Raw genomic sequence first — 17,103 nt, forward strand, 5'->3', positions numbered from 1 at the left:
AGGTGTGAGGGGCTTAGGCTGTAGCAGCACCTGAGGTTCCAGGGGAAGGGGTTGAGTTCAAACCAGCTGCAGGGCTGGGTCAGGAGCGTAGGAACCGACTGACAGAGGTGGGAGAAGCCCGCCCCTGCCCCTCCCCCAGCCTCCCACTCCCAGGTGGCCCAGGGCGCCTCCCAGATCTGGAAGGGCTCCGAGCCAAAGGGCCAGGTTTCCGCGTTTACAGTCAACCCCGGGAGAGGAGAGGAGGGCGGAAGGAGGGGTGGTTGCCCGGGTAGGCCGGCCGGCTCTCTCCAGCTCCAGCTCGCCCGAGGTGTGGGAGGCTCAGGCACTCCGCTCCCAGCCCGCCACCTCGCCATGGCCGCGGAAGTAGACAGTAGGCCCAGGGGTCTCCCCGGCGGAGGCGCGAGCTTGGGCGCCGCCAGAGAACACGTGCAGGCGGTCACTCGAAACTACATCACCCACCCCCGCGTCAGTGAGTATGACCCCCAGCCGGTGTGGTCGGGTGGACTGCTGCATCCTCAGGCCCTGCTCCTTAGCCTCAGGGTCAGAGGAGGACCCAGACCTGGGGAGACCTTAGGGGCCTTCGGTCCTGCGGAGTGGCCCAGGCGGGGGGGACGGAGGTCCCCAGCCCAGGGTACCCCAGAGGAGCGGCAGCGGAGTAGCTGCAGGAACCTTCCTGTGATCAGTGACCCTGCACTGAGACCCAAGTCCACAGAGAGCTCCCAACTGACCCCCAAGAGCATGCGTGTGTGCCCCTGTGTGAATGTGTTTGGGGTGTGTTCATATACACCCCAGAATACTCAGCATGAGGAGTTGTGTAATCAAGTGCTCTGGGGTGTGTGTGCATTCTCAGGATGGGGAACATATGACCCCGTGTGTGCCCTGTCGTCGTGTATGCATTCTGGGGAAGGGGTGTGCCTGGGTGGGTGTGTGCTCCCATCTCCACTTGGGTGATGATACACGTGTGTGAATACGAATGTGACAGCTTGAGAGTGTGTACCATCAGAAAGGAAATGTGTGAGACAATGTGTGCATGCTTGTACACTCAGGTGAGGGGGTATGTGTGCCAGCATGCGTGCTCACAGGGAGAACATGGATGACTGTGGTCAGATGACGTCTGTGTGTGAGCAGCTGGGAGAAGGGCAAGTGCTTGGCACCCAGGTGTCGGGTGTAGGGGCTGTGGGTGCTGGATAGACCCTTGAGCTTCTAAGGGGGGTTGGGGGTGGCTCAAGTGCCTGTCCTGCAGGGGTGGGCCAAGTCCAGATGTCTGGGGCCAAAAACCTGGTAAGGCCCCAGGGCCAAAGCCCGCACCACCCCCTCCCGGCATCTTTCCTTGTCCAAAGTCACATTCCCTGGTCTGGTATGGCAAATTCCTGAATTCTCAGACACCCAGCTCACTGGAGTAAACCGGCCTAGCCGGCACCAGCTAGGCAGAGCCAGAGGCTCCCAAGAGGGTGTGTACGGGGGATGGGGAGGGGGGAGGGGGGACCCTGGCCTAACACAGCCACCCATCCTTCTGCAGCCAGCCAGCCCCACTGGGCCAGGGAGGGTGCACAGAGGGGCAGCTGAGAGTTTGGGGTGCAGTACGCCCACACCATGGAGAGCGGAGAGCGGAGCAGAGTGGGCCCAGGGCTCCCCCGAGCAGCTCCGGGTGGGGGCACTGGCTGAGGCCCTTGGGGGGCACTGAGGGGCATGGAAAACCCCAGCCAAGGAGAAACTGAGCGGGGTCAGATTTATCAAGGAGGTGCCATGGGGGACCGGGGAAGATGAAGGTCCAGATTCTCCCCTAGGGCAAAGCTGGAGTCACCAAAGCCCAGAAAGGTGCAGTGACTAGGCCCCCCTTGGGTCCAGAGCCCAGACCTGGAGACCTGAGCAGGGTTGGCTGATCTTTGTTCAGGCCCTGTGATGGCCTCCCCTTCCCCCTGTGAGAATGGGAGAGCTGCCTGGGTGCTGAGCAGGGGTGGGTCTGAGGTCTGGCTCCCTTTCTTCCTTCCTGGAATGTGCCCTCCCAAGGTGCAACCTTACCCCAGGATCCCCTCCCGCCAGTCCCCTCCCAGCCGGCTTATTTATAGTCAACAAGCCCTGGCACAACAGGCAACACCCAGGAGGTTTGACCCGGGGCTGGAAGCCGGGGCAGCAGTGTCCCCCCTGTCCGCGCCATGGGGCCCCTACCCAGGCGACTGTGTTCACACCCAGCCGCCAACCCAGAGTCACGGGTCAGCATGGGGTGAGCCCCTCGCTCCACGCCTGCATTAAAGATGTTATTGCGATGACAAAGGCCACTCCTGTGCCTCTGCCGCACACCAGTGTCCTCACAGCACCCACCCAGGGGCCCAGGCCGGCCGGCACCCCGACCCGAGGGAGGCTGGATTCCTTCTGCAGTTTCCTCCAACTCCCCCCTCCTCCTCGGAAGCCTGGAGGGTTTGTTTCTCCCTGGGGGTTTGGACTCCTGTGTCTCTCTCTGCCCTCCTCCCCCTACCCAGGGACTCTAAGCACTTCAGGCAAGAGAACTTCGTGTAGAGGCAGAAAGAGCCCAGGAGAAGAGCTAGGGGACCAGAGGGCCAGGGGACAGGGCAGCTGGTTCCCCGCCCCCCAGCTCACTTGGCCATGGGTGGGGATGAGTCCAGGGGAAGACTTCCTGGAGGAGGAGGAGGACTAAACAGGCCTGAGGCATCAAAAGTGATTTCTCTGCAGTGGCTGAGGGAGGGGAATGGGTCAGAAAGGAGGGTGGGGTGGAATCAGGATGGGGAGGGACCCCGGCAGTATCCACTCTGGGAAGGAAGGGACCCTTTTGCCTTCCTCAGAGCTAGAGCTGTTCCGCGGGAGGTGACCTGGGGCTTTAGCTGGCTGTGTGGGGCAGAAGATGGTAGGGCCACACAGCCTGGGCGAAGGTTAGGACGAACCGGCTGGCAGGAGGGCTGGAGCCAGGTCAGATCGCCTAGGGACTTGAGTGCCAAACCACTGGCCGCCTTGGTTTCCTCAATTGAAGGGCAGAGGAGGTGACACGGAGAGAGTTCCACCACTCAGGGTCTTAGGCTGATTCTAAAAACCCTCCTAACCCCTGCCCGCCCTCCCCTAATCCCTCCGGCGGGGATCGGGGAGGAGGTGCAGGACCTGCTGCCCCAGGCTTGCCCCCACCTTGGTCTCACGCATGGGCGCCCGCCTGAGCCCGCTCCCAGGACGCTGCAGGTGTGGCGGGCCAGCCCTAATTAGCGGAGCCCCGCTGAGCCTTTGACGGGGAAGGCGGTGGGGAGGTGGGGGCAGGGAGGGGCCCGCAGCCTGGAGAACAACCCGAAGTGTCAGCTAGGACAATGGAGCGGGGGTAGGCAGAGCAGCTGGAGGGAGTGTCTGCAAAGTCTCTGGAGGCCTGTGCCCCTCAGGGGTCTTCTGGTTCAACCCCTGCCTCCAGCAGCACCTCCTGGGTCAGGGGCATGCCCTGGGGCTGGGGTAGGGGCTCTAAGGCTTGAGCATCACCAGACCTGTCTTGATTTGTGGTGGGTCCTAGGAGAAATCAGTCGACTTCCTGGGCCTCAGTTTGCCACTCCATGCAATGGACACAGTCAGAGTTGGGAGTGGGTGCAGACAAAAGGCCTGGCTTCCAATCAAGGACACCTTTGTTACACAGCCACCACTTTAGCTGTGTCCAAACCAGAAAGGCTCTAAGAAAAGACACTGTCTAGTCCGATAGAGGAGACACCCCTAGTTTGAGGGGAGAGACATGATCTGCCTCAAGTAACAGACAAATTGGAAAGCAGGACACTCTCCTGGGTGCCAGCTGTGGGGTTTCAGAGGGAAAGGACTTGGTCAGTCAAGAGCGAGGCCTTGAAGGAAGCCAGTAGTCAGAGGCTGAATGGAAATGGCCCTATAACTGGATTATCTGCAATGAATAGTCCAGGCTATGCCATATAAAAGTCACTCAGTCGAGTCTGACTCTTTGTGACCCCATGGAATTCTTCAGGCCAGAATGCTGGAGTAGGTAGCTGTTCCCTTCTCCAGGGGATCTTCCCAACCCAGGAATCAAACCCAGATCTCCCGCATTGCAGGCAGATTCTTTACCAGCTGAGCCACCTGGGAAGCCCAAGAATACTGGAGTGCGTAGCCTATCCCTTCTCCAGGGGATCTTCCCGACCCAGGAATTGAACCGGGGTCTCCTGCATTGCAAGCGAATTCTTTACCAGCTGAGCTATTAGGGATGCCCCCAGTGCTGTATTCAGCCAGCAATGAGAGCCCAGCTCCAGGCCCGCCAGAAGCCTGGGAAGGGAGCTTGTGGATGGGGCTGTAATGAGCTGGAATTCGAGACATGCTGCGTGGAACTGAGAAGTGCGGTCGGAGCTCCCAGCCCCACTTCAGGCAAGCACCTTGCCTGGCTCCCCCAGACCCACACCCAGATCACTCCCTTCTTGGTGACCATCACCACTCTTCCCCTCCGCAGGTAGAGTTGTTGGGTATCACCAAGCTGGGAAATTGCAGGGGAGCCAGCTGTGAACAAAGGGAGGAAGTTGAAAGACTCGTCTCCCCTGGTGGAGTTAGAAGTGATTCCCTGGGGATTTCTGGACCTGGTGGGGGGCAGCCTTCCTCTCCTGCACCCCCACCTCCCTGCGCGCCCCCCCCCCCCCGACCCTGCATCTTTCTTCTGGCTGGTCTTGGTATTTTCTCCACAGGCCAGTAAGGTGCCAGGCCTTCCCTGGAAATGCGAGGTCTCCCTGCCCCATGCTGCCTCCCCTGTCCTCGCAGTCCCCCACCTTCCCTCTGCTGGGCTCCCCAGCCCTCTCCACTCCACACAGTCCTGGTAATCCACAGGATGTGGGCAAAATGCCACCTGGCCAGGAAGGGTGCATGTGGCTGTTGGGTGGTTTTCTTGGTGGGGAGGGTGATGCCACAGCCTCTGCCCTCCCCCTCCAGAGGCTGGCTCTTCCTGTGCCTTTGCAGGCCCCCCTGCCTTCATGCTCCTCTTTCACAGGGAAAGTGAGCCTGTGCCCGGCTGCCCTTCTTTGTTTTCCACAGGCCCTGATTTCCTTCTCTGGGCCTCAGGACCACCTCACCTGGGCCAGCTGTGCCCTTCGTCCAGCTCTCTGGGGGCTGCCTGCATGACCCCATTTGACCTTGGAGCCTCAGCTCAAATGGCTCTTCCTGCAAGCTGCCCCCTCCAGCCCATTCCCACCCACCCTGCTCTTTCCGTTGTAGCAGTTGGCAATTATTTCATCTTTGTGTTGTTCTTAGCTCTCAGTCGTGTACGACTCTTTGCAACCCTATGGACACTAGCCTGTCAGGCTCCCCTGTCCATGGGATTCTCCAGGCAAGAACACTGGAGTGGGTTGCCATACCCACTTGGGGAAGATCCCCAACCCAGGGACCAAACCCAGGTCTTCTGTATTGCAGGTGGATTCTTTACCATCTGAGCCACTTTGGCCCCTTTTAAATGGTAGACTTCATGTTTTATTTGCCTCCTTTATTTGCATAGCCTGGTACTGAGAAGGCCTCTGATGATCAGGCTTGAAGGGAGAGAGGGAGGGAAGCAGAGCTTGGAGGGCAGATGTGAGAGGTCGGAGCCAGGTAACCATCTTGAGGTCTCAGCATCCAAAGGTATGAAAATAGGCTGAGGAGTAGCTGGAGGGGGTCAGAGGAGGGAGGCGATTAAGGCAGAGCCTCCAGGGAGCTGCGGAGGGAAACACATCCAGGCTGTGGTCCCTTCCCAGGGCAGAGCTACACTGGAGGGTGAGGTGTGGGGTGCCTCCACGAAGCTACACCCGCCTCGTTCTCCCTAACGGCAGGAAGAGAGGGCAATGGAGCCAGGCTTGTGGGAGGCTGGGCTGTGATCATCGCTGCTGGACAAGGATTGGGGCAGAGGGCATGGTTTTAAGAGGGAAGATACCAGAGCTTGCTTGATGGGAAGGCCACAGAGAGAGGGAGCGCTGGCCGGGGACCCCAGGGTGCAGCCCTCTCTAGAGCCTGGTTCCCGGTGCCACCGGGCTGGGCCTGGCTAAGATGGAAGATGGGAAAAGGAGAAGAGGATGGTTCAGGTGGATGGTGGTTTGAGGGCAGGAAGGTGAGGCAGTGCCCTGGCTCTGGACCCAAGTCCAAGAAGAACTTTCTTGAGTTTTCCTAATTGCTCAGGAGAACCAGGCAAACATCTGTAGAAAGATCCCCTTGCCCGCTTGGTCTTCCTAGCCCAAGTCCCTGGGAAAGGAACTTAGATCTCACAAAAATAAGGGGTTGACCACTGAGCCTTAGACCAGGCAGGGTGTGGGCTGGGGCATTTAGCTTCACCTGGCGGGGCAGCTGGGCAGCCAGCTTGCTGGAACCATGAGAGCAGGTGGCTGGGAGCCATGTGGTCTGATGGGAAGCATGAGGGGGGGTGTCCAGCCCCTGCTCTGCCACAGAAGTCTGTGACCCTGGGCAGGCTTCCCACTCCTCTGGGCCCCATCCTCCTGGCTTGTTGAGAAGAGTGCTGGACCCCTCTCCCACCAGAGGCTCTTCCAGCCTAGCGACCTCGAAGACACCCCCAACTATCCTGCTCTGCCAGGTTCCTTTTGGCACTTTGAAAGGAGCCTGGGGAAGGGATACCATGTTCCCAGGTTATAGGCAAGGGAGGGACTCAGGGGCCCTCAGCTAGCCCCTCACAGAACCAAGTAAGCTTCTTGCCTGCCAGTCCGTGTTTCCCCTGTTGGGGTCCCCAGAACTGGAGCTAGGAAATATTTCGTGATGTCCTGCCCAATCCCTCCCTGTGAGCCAAGCTCACGTCCCCAGTTCGGGTCTCTCCAGCCACCAGCCTGGGGACAGTCTGCTTCATCCTCCTCTGTTCGGCTCTCTCCCCTCCCCCACAGGCACCCAATTAACCCGGCCTCATGGAGGAGCAGGGCCCTGCTGGCTTTTCTCACTGAGGCCTGTACCCCCCACCCCACTCACACACAGAGTGCCCAGTCAGTGTGGGTGATGCAGAGGAGTGTGGTCCTGCCAGGGGCAGGGCAGGGGGTAGAGAGGGCAGCTCTTATCGAATCTCCAGCTTTTGGAAATGCTGTGGGTCAGAAAGGAGGGAGTGAGTGAGTGGGGGCTGAGGCCAGAGCAGCCTCAGGGCTAAGAAAGACCTCTGGCTGGCTGCGGAGGGGATGGGAGGCCTCTGCCCTTGCCCTGGCCCTCCCCCAGCCTCCTGCAGGTGTCCGAGGCAGCGGGGGCCCTGCGGACAGGGGCATGACCCTTACAGCAATGGTGGCTGGTCCTGTCACAGCTAATGATCCTGATGGCCTGAGTCCCGAGAGGAGTGGGGGTGGTGCTTAGAGAGAGGGAAGGCAGAGGATGATTCTGTGTGTGTGTGAGTCTGTCTGTCTGTCTGTCAGTATGAGACCCTCACCCACCTCCTCCTTTCCCCCAGCCTACAGGACTGTGTGCAGCGTCAATGGGCCCCTGGTGGTGCTGGACCAGGTCAAGGTAAGATTTCCATCTCTTACTGGGGACAATTAAATCTTAGCACTCACTGCCCCTGCGCTGATTTCTTCTAAATTGCCCTGCCCTAGGGGTCTCCCAGGCGCCCACTCCATTCTTCCTAATCCCCGCCTCCCCGCCAGTCACCCAAGGTTTCCCCCTCCTACCTTTTCTGTGGGCCCCACCCTGGCCTTTAAGAGACCTGCTCCTACCAGCCATAAGCAGGGCCTACTGGGCTATCACACCTCTTTCTTCATCAGTAGAATGGCTGTATCTAACTTCTCCCAGGGCAGGAATCTCCCACCAGTCGCTCAGGGATTTTTTTAAAGGGAAGAGGAGGAGGTGGCAGGCAGATGGATACCAGCTAACTTTCCTCCAGACCTGGAGGTTTTCAAAGGTCTTTGGAATACCTCAGCTGGGAAGCCAGCAGCTGGAGTGGGAAGTGAAGTATGCCTCATGGAGGAGGGTGTGGGCGACTTGGTGTCCCTGGGAGCTGAAGGACCATGGCAGACACTGGAAGTATTCTGAGTTTGAGGCTGGGGATTCTCGAGACACAAAGAGCCCTGCAAAGTTCCCAGGTCACTCTACTTCCCCTCACTGTTAGTTCCACCCCTGTCTCCCACCCCATGGCACCCACCTGGGTGCCATCCTTGATCCCTCCCTTCGTGGACTCCAGTTTGTCAGCGTTCATGTTCCGTCAGCAACCTCCCACCCACTGCTCCCTTCTCATAGCAATGGCTCCTGGGTCCCCAGCCTGGCGCCCTCCCATCCTCTACCATGCAGTCCCAACCCCTTCCCTCCCCTACTCCAAATTCACTAGGGCTCCCCATGCCTTCACCATATAGACCCTCCATCTGGTAGAGTCCTGCATACCTCTCCACGTCTCATCACTCTCCCTTCCCCACTTAGAAACCCACACTGTCTCTGTGTGGAGCTCCCATTGATGTCGCCAGGGCTTTGCACATACTCTGCCTTCTCAACTACCTTTTCCTCATCACTTCTTCTGACTCACCTTCTCCTGGAAGCCTCTCTTAGCCTTCTGGACAGTGAGCTTGTCCCTGCTCTTGACTTTGTGTGCTGTCTTGCTAGCAGCATCCATCGAGGCATTATGGGCACCAACTGGCCACATGTGGTGACCAAATCTTCCCCCTAACCCCCACAATTGGACTTGGATGGTGTTTATGAATCCCGAGCTCCCAGAGCCACACGTTGTACTTTTACTGAACACCCAGCCCATCATGCCTGTTCAGTTTGTTCAAAGGAAGGGTGAGTGGATGAATGAATGAATTTAAGAGCATGACTGATTATGGGCCTGTCAAAATCTGGCCCTCCTAAAAAGATCAGACCCACTCATTTCTGGAAAACAGATTCCGAGCCCATATGGACATCACAGTTGGGCCCATTAGTGTCGGGGATGTCCTGGAAAGAAGTGTGGTGGAGTCAGACAGTGTGACTCAGACTTCTTGAATTTTAATCCCAGATCATCCCACCCTTTCTATTAACTATGTGTCAATTCTAGAACAGCAGCATAAGCACCACCTGGAACCTTGTTAGAAATACAGATTCTAGGGCCCTACCCCAGACTGACAGAAACTCTGAGGGTGGGGCCCAGAAGCTTTTTTTCATTGCCACCCAGGTGATCTGATGCTCACTGAAGTTTGAGAACCATCTGTCTAGGATTGTAAACCCATTTCCACATCTATTAACTGACAATAGGGCTGTTGTGAGGATCAAATCAGATAAATGTATTGTTATTATTCCTCCTCAGGAACAGCAAGGATATGCTGATATGCCTGATTAGCTGGTGAATCTCCTGCTCCCTTGCCCACCTCCATCACACTCCCTACCTGTCAGTCTCTATAGGACCCCGCGTGGTAAGGAGAGTCAGTGTCCATACAGACATCCAATTGTCAACTGTAAATTGGGGCTGGACTAGGAAACAGGAGGTAGATCCCAGGCTATGATCCTGAGATTCCTGGATGCATCTGTAACTCTTGCAGAACATAGTAACTGGGTGATGGAGAGACTCAGAGAACCCTGGGCTTGCAGAGGGAAGGAAAGGAACTAGCAGTTGATAGCCTCATAAGTGCAGGAGATGGAGAAGGCACCTTTATGCATCTCTCTCCACTGTCTCACATCCCTCGTTCTAGAGTTGCTTGGGCAAAAATGCCTTAATTCTGTCTCTATAGCGCCACCTTCTGCCCAAATTGAATCACACAGGCAATAACGCTTTCTGCTTCCATCTTCCTCAAACGGAAAAATAGCTGGTGGCAAGAATTGTGTAGGTCAGAAGTTCTTACGAATTCCCTGGTGGTCCAGTGGTTAGGATACAGTGCTTTCACTGCCGGGATCCAGGTTCGATCCTTGGTCAGGGAACTAAAATTCCACAACTAAGATTCTACTTGGCCAAAAATAAATATGAAGTTCTTAGCCAGGTACTAAGGGTTTGGAGATTGTATGCAAACCTTTTAAGGAAATAGTCATATGCCTGTGCATTGAAGGGGAGGGGGATGGTTTCCACAGTTTAATCTGATTTTTCTAAGGTCTGTGACCCAGAAAAGGCTACACCTCTGCTTTGTCAAGTATAAAATGGACCCTTCTAGATTCGTGAAATAGCCACACTCCAAGACCTGATCTCACCAAAGCACACTCATATACTCACACACATACCCTCACACACAAGTGCACAGGTTCTGCAAGCATTATACAGGAGTCTGGATGTCTCACATCCACCTGCCTGGGATACTTTAGAGAGATTTCACTAGAGCAGTGGTTTCTGAGTCAGCATCCTGGGTTGAGACCCAAGAATGTGCATTCCTGAGACGTTCCCAGTGGCTACGGCTGCCTGCAGGGCCAGACCACACTTAGAACTGTTGCTCTGGAGAATCTTCGGCTCCTATATTCTGTGTTTCCAGCTGCCCCTTATTTGAGACTCACTTTATCTAACAGACTTGGTGCCAGATGTCTGTGGCGGCTCCCAAACTTCAGGGGAAAAGCTTGTGTCTATCAGCTCAAACAACAGTCTCCAAGGAGGAGTCCCCAGACTGCCCTGGGTGTTGTCAGGGGAAGAGGTCTGGGAGGCAGCGCACCCTGTACACATTCTGCCAGGCTTGCTAAGAACTTTCCAGGCCCCTGTGCCTGCCCCCTGGCTGGTTGGGATCGGGGTTGGATCTGCAGCAAAGGAGGAGGATTGCACTGATCTGTCCACACTCCCTGCAATCCTCTTACTAACTGAGAACTGAGAGAATCAGGCCTGTGGCTGGGAAACAGGGTAGAAATATAAGCTCATTGCTGCACACTGGAATTCTTTCACTGCACACCCTGATCTAAGTGACTAGGCCCACACCTCCCCACAAATAAATAACTGGCATTTTCTTCCTAAAGGATTCTGGACAGTACTCTCCATGCCTGCCCCATGGGTCTGACAGTTCTTCCTTCTGTCTGGCTGTAACCTTCCTGCTGTTTAAAGTTCATTTTCTCTGATGTTTCATCTTTTTTTTTTTTTTTACTTTATTAAAATACTGAGTTTATTTCCCATGTATATTTTTGTCTCCCCACCATTTCCATCTGTCTGACCACCACTACTACTATTCCTATCATAACATTCCATACATACTTAAAACCAAGCAAAGGGTGGAGTTCCATCTTTAAAAACTAAACAGGCATTTTGGACAACACATTCTTGGCAATGGAACGTGGACAACATTTATCAGACACGGTAGGGAAAGTTCTCACTCTGCATTATAAAAAGGACAGCCAGATATCAACTGTTACAGAAATGAAATAAGACGGAAAAATTTTAACAAACTGTTTAAACTATTTTCTTAAAGAGACTTCCTCCACTGCCAGAGATCTTGAATAGCCTCCTGGTCAGTCATCCGGAAACAATTCTTCACATAATTGATAAACTTGGCTTCCACTTTGGGAAGGGAACCACCTTTTTCTATACTTGCTTGCATTTTTGCTTTAATGTCTTCTACAGAGCTAGGTCCTTTCGGTGTTTTAGGTGTTTTTTCTTGTTTTTTGAAGGATTCTTGACCTTTTGATCTTGGTGTTGACGGTTTTGAGTCTTTTCCATTTTGGTTCGATTTCTGTGCATTTTTGGCTGGAGTATCTCGTACAGATTTCTTTACTGGAGCTTTTTCTTCAACTTCTTCATCAAAATCGTCATCATCATCATCTTCATCATCATCATCTTCATCATCATCTTCATCTTCATCTTCATCAGCAGCAAGCTTCACTTTTTTCTGGGGAACCTTGCTACCACTTCCAGGGGCAGAACGCTTTCCAGATATACTTAGGAGTTTCACATCCTCCTCCTCTTCATCTTCTGACTCTGCATCTTCCTCCACAGCTACTAAGTGCTGTCCACTGATGTGCACAGGCCCTGAACCACACTTCAACCGTAAGACCACAGGTGGTGTAATTTCAAAGCCCCCAAGAGAAACCGTTGGCTGTACAGACATTTTCAAAGTTGCCAGTGTTACTTTAATTGGACTGCCTTCATAATTCATCGCCTCTGCTTCAACAATGTGTAACTCATCCTTTGCTCCAGCCCCTAAACTGACCGTTCTTAAAGATAACTGGTGCTCATTTTCATCATTATCCACCTTGAAGTGATAATCTCTGTCAGCCTTTTGTTCACAACCGAAAAGATAGTTCTGGGGCCTCAAGGGGCTCATGTCCATGTCCATTGAATCCTCCATGGGTTGGCGGCACGCACTTATGTGGGAGAGAAGCCGGACGGAATTAAACGACTACTACCCGAACGAGCAGCCGCGCAGGACGGAATCACACCAGGGCCATTTTCTCTGATGTTTCATCTTTCAGGGACAATCCGTGTGCCAGCTCCTCTCCCCTCTCCCTCACCCACAAAAAAAAAAAAAAAAAAAAAAAAATCAGTTTTATCACCCAGCTGCTTGTCTTCTCTTGGGTCCACTGCCTTGGAGCCCACTCGGGCCGGGGCTCTATCCAGTAGTTTTCCTCCTGAGGTTAGCAGCCCACCATCTGCGCCACAGACAACGAGGCCAATGGCCATTTCCTAGAGAGCAGGAGAGGGGAAGGATCAAGGACTTGCACTTCCCTGGTCCCCCGGGACCCCTTACCCCGCTAGTCCTTGCTCTCGGGCTCCCTCTTGTGGTTGCGAAGCCAAAGCCGGTCCCCTCAGCGGACCTCAGACCACTCTTCTTGGAGCGAGCTCTCTCTCTCAGGTTCCGCACTCCGCGGGATCTGAGGGTGCTTGAAGGGAGAACAAGATCGCCTTCCTGGCATACTCTTCACAGGACAAGGAGGGGCCCGAGCCAGAGCTACTGTCAGAGCTGGGAATCCTCCGGTCTCAGATTCCACCCCAGCAGGGGCGCCCTGGGAAAGAGGACCCCGTCTTGCTCACACCGCTTTGGGGAACTGAACCATCCACCCCTCTTCCCTGGCCCTTAAGGACACTGGCTTGTGGACAGCAGGGAATATAACGATAGTAATGATGGTGACAGCCACATCACTGTACTTGAATAGGTCTCCAATTTTTTTTTTTCTTTTTTCTTTTTGGCCTCACGGGGCACCTCCCAGATCTTAGTTCCCCAGCTAGAGATGGAACCCCCACCCCCTGCAGTGAAGGGACGTCCCCCTAACTTTTTTTTTTACATTTTAATTACGTGCACACACAAAACATGCTTTTTGTAACTACTGAAATTAAAAACACAAAGTTAACTATTTGCTCCTGACCTCTTTATTCCCAACCTCTTGATAACCAAGTAAAGATCCTTCTATCTGTGGGCAAATATAAGCATGTTAGATGTTAATGTTGGTGTTTGTTAGTCTCTTAAAATGTGTGGAGTATTTCCTCCATGTGGTAGATTTTAGTTATCCTTTTTGATAGTTACTGTGGTTTGGGTTTACTGTGGTATGAATGTACTGTGATGTATTTCCTTTTTGATAGACATTCAACCTGTTTTCAGGTTTTGCTGTTACAAATAGTACAGCGATATATATCCCTTTTATACAGATGCCTTTATTGCTGCAGGATAGATTCTCCCAAAATAGAACTGCTGGTTCAAAGTGTATATATCTTTTTATATAGATATTGACAACTTGGAGCAAAATTGCTTGTCCAGCAAGGCAGTGATACATGAGAGGACCCACTTCCTAGCATCTTTTCATCCCTGATGTGTTCACCTGTAATTTTGCCTAATAGCTAAGACTAGTTCTGTCTTGCTTCTAGTTGCATTTCCCTGATGACTAGGGGGGGTTGAGTATCTTTCTCTGTTGACGTCTCACTTCCTCCTCTGTGAACTCTTCCTACGTATTGAGTTGTACATTTTGCTTTGTTTATTGTTCGTTCACCTTTGTTGATGGTATCTTTGCCATACAGAAATTTCAAATGTTTATGGTATCAAAGATTTCTACTTTTTGTTTGCGGCTTCTGGATTTCTTACCTTGCTTAAAGATGTCTCTCTTATCCAGCTTTTAGCTAGATTATTCTGTAAGAAGGGAAAGAAGAAAAGTTCTTCAGGTGTTTTATTTATTTTAGTTTTATATTTAAATTTGTATATGCCTGGAGTCTGTTTTGTGTTTATAATGGGAGTAGATACCCAGTTATCTTAGAACCATTCCTACAATATATTCTTTTCTCCTGTGAACTCATATGCCACATTTGTTCTCTAATAATCTCCTAAAATCTGGGCTCTGTTTCTGAACACGTCTCTATTTATTTTCCTCACACCAGCACTAACCACTTGACCTCAGTAGCTTTAGAGCATGTTTTAATATCTGACAAGGCAAGTCCTCCACTCCTAATCTTTTCCATAACTGCTTTTGGATATTCTCAGACATTTAACTGATTTTAAGATCATTTTAAGATCACTTCAGTATTCTTGCCTTAAGAACCCCATGAACAGTATGAAAAGGCAAAAAGATAGGACACTGAAAGATGAACTCCCCAGGTCAGTAAGTGCCCAATATGCTACTGGAGATCAGTGGAGAAATAACTCCAGAAAGAATAATGGGATGGAGCCAAAGCAAAAATGATACCCAGCTGTGGATGTGACTGGTGATAGACGCAAAGTCTGATGCTGTAAAGAGCAATATTGCAGAGGAACCTGGAATGTTAGGTCCATGAATCAAGGCAATTTGGAAGTGGTCAAACAGGAGATGGCAAGAGTGAATGTTGACATACTAGGAATCAGCGAACTAAGATGGACTGGAATGGGTGAATTTAACTTAGATCACCATTATATCTACTACTGTGGGCAGGAATCCCTTAGAAGAAATGGAGTAGCCATCATGGTCAACAAAAGAGTCCAAAATGCAGTACTTGGATGCAATCTCAAAAACGACAGAATGATCTCTGTTCGTTTCCAAGGCAAACCATTCAATATCACAGTAACCCAAGTCTATGCCCCGACCAGTAATGCTGAAGAAGCTGAAGTTGAACGGTTCTATGAAGACCTACAAGACCTTCTAGAACTAACACCCAAAAAAGATGTCCTTTTCATTATAGGGGACTGGAATGCAAAAGTAGGAAGTCAAGAAACACCTGGTGTAAAGGCAAATTTGGCCTTGGAGTACAGAATGAAGCAGGGCAAAGGCTAATAGAGTTTTGCCAAGAGAACGCACTGGTCATAGCAAACATACTCTTCCAACAACACAAAAGAAGACTCTACAGGTGGACATCACCAGATGGTCAACACCAAAATCAGACTGATTATATTCTTTGCAGCCAAAGATGGAGAAGCTCTATACAGTCAGCAAAAACAAGACCGGGAGCAGACTGTGGCTCAGATCATGAACTGCTTATTGCCAAATTCAGACTTAAATTGAAGAAAGTAGGGAAAACCACTAGTCCATTCAGGTATGACCTAGATCAAATCCCTTATGAGTATACAATAGAAGTGACAAATAGATTTAAGGGACAAGATCTGATAGACAGAGTGCCTGATGAACTATGGACAGAGGTTCGTGACATTGTACAGGAGACAGGGATCAAGGCCATCCCCATGGAAAAGAAATGCAAAAAAGCAAAATGGCTGTCTGAGGAGGCCTTACAGATAGCTGGGAAGAGAAGTGAAAAGCAAAGGAGAAAAGGAAAGATATTCCCATCTGAATGCAGAGTTCCAAAGAATAGCAAGGAGAGAGAAGAAAGCCTTCCTCAGCGATCAGTGCAAAGAAATAGAGGAAAACAACAGAATGGGAAAGACTAGAGATCTCTTCAAGAAAATTAGAGATACCAAGGGAACATTTCATGCAAAGATGGGCTCGATGAAGGACAGAAATGGTATAGACCTAACAGAAGCAGAAGATATTAAGAAGAGGTGGCAAGAATACACAGAAGAACTGTACAAAAAAGATCTTCACAACCCAGATAATCACGATGGTGTGATCACTCACCTAGAGCCAGACATCCTGGAATGCGAAGTCAAGTGGGCCTTAGAAAGCATCACTACGAACAAAGCTAGTGGAGGTGATGGAATTCCAGTTGAGCTATTTCAAATCCTCAAAGATGATGCTGTGAAAGTGCTGCACTCGATACGCCAGCAAATTTGGAAAACTCAGCAGTGGCCACAGGACTGGAAAAGGTCAGTTTTCGTTCCAATCTCAAAGAAAAGCAATGCCAAAGAATGCTCAAACTACTGCACAATTGCACTCATGTCACATGCTAGTAAAGTAATGCTCAAAATTCTCCAAGCCAGGCTTCAGCAATATGTGAACCATGAACTTCCAGATGTTCAAGCTGGTTTTAGAAAAGGCAGAGGAACCAGAGATCAAATTGCCAATATCCACTGGATCATTGAAAAGCAAGAGAGTTCCAGAAAAACATCTATTTCTGCTTTATTGACTATGCCAAAGCCTTTGACTGTGTGGATCACAATAATCTATGGAAAATTCTTCAAGAGTTGGAAATACCAGACCATCTGACCTGTCTCTTGAGAAACCTGTATGCAGGTCAGGAAGCAACAGTTAGAACTGGACATGGAACAACAGACTGGTTCCAAATAAGAAAAGGAGTACGTCAAGGCTGTATATTGTCACCCTGCTTATTTAACTTCCATGAAGAGTACATCATGAGAAATGCTGGGCTGGAAGAAACACAAGCTGGAATCAAGATTGCCGGGAGAAATATCAATAACCTCAGATATGCGGATGACACCACCCTTATGGCAGAAAGTGAAGAAGAACTAAAGAGCCTCTTGATGAAAGTGAAAGAGGAGAGTGAAAAAGTTGGCTTAAAGCTCAACGTTCAGAAAACTAAGATCATGGCATCTGGTCCCATCACTTCATGGGAAATAGATGGGGAAACAGTGTCAGACTTAATTTTTCTGGGCTCCAAAATCACTGCTGATGGTGATTGCAGCCATGAAATTAAAAGACACTTACTCCTTGGAAGGAAGGTTATGGCCAACCTAGATAGCATATATAAAAGCAGAGACATTACTTTGCCAACAAAAGTCCGTCTAGTCAAGGCTATGGTTTTTCCAGTGGTCATATATGGATGTGAGAGTTGGAGAGTGAAGAAAGCTGAGCACCGCAGAATTGATGCTTTTGAACTGTGGTGTTGGAGAAGACTCTTGGGAGTCCCTTGGACTGCAAGGAGATCCAATCAATCCATCCTAAAGGAGATCAATCCTGGGTGTTCATTGGAAGGACTGATGTTGAAGCTGAAACTCCAATACTTTGGCCACCTCATGCGAAGAG

The 17,103-nt window shown here is 51.4% G+C and overlaps 2 protein-coding genes across 3 annotated transcripts in view; one reads left to right on the forward strand and one right to left on the reverse strand.

Moving 5' to 3' along the window:
• The first annotated feature begins 143 nt into the window (after window positions 1-143).
• ATP6V1B1 (ATPase H+ transporting V1 subunit B1) overlaps window positions 144-17,103 on the forward strand; it is a 31,243-nt gene continuing 14,283 nt past the window's right edge. The window contains exons 1-2 of the mRNA XM_081590346.1: window positions 144-469; window positions 7,367-7,422. Of these exons, the coding sequence (XP_081446472.1) occupies window positions 352-469; window positions 7,367-7,422 (174 nt within the window). The 5' untranslated portion in view covers window positions 144-351. The remainder of the gene's footprint in view (window positions 470-7,366; window positions 7,423-17,103) is intronic.
• On the reverse strand, window positions 11,140-12,215 carry LOC145545558 (nucleophosmin). 2 transcript variants are annotated; one of them, XM_081590357.1, is made up of 3 exons: window positions 12,065-12,204; window positions 11,545-11,770; window positions 11,140-11,460 (listed from the first exon to the last, which is right to left on the reverse strand). In XM_081590357.1, exons 1-3 carry the CDS (start codon window positions 12,120-12,122, stop codon window positions 11,241-11,243), a joined length of 504 nt encoding a protein of 167 aa, XP_081446483.1. In that variant the 5' UTR covers window positions 12,123-12,204; the 3' UTR covers window positions 11,140-11,240. The 2 variants fall into 2 exon arrangements, with proteins under 2 accessions (XP_081446483.1, XP_081446482.1); XM_081590356.1 differs by having other exon boundaries at window positions 11,545-12,215.

The sequence above is a fragment of the Giraffa tippelskirchi genome, chromosome 4 (genome assembly GCF_054371585.1).
Source record: "Giraffa tippelskirchi isolate mGirTip1 chromosome 4, T2T-mGirTip1v1.2.pri, whole genome shotgun sequence".
Lineage (NCBI taxonomy): Eukaryota > Metazoa > Chordata > Mammalia > Artiodactyla > Giraffidae > Giraffa > Giraffa tippelskirchi.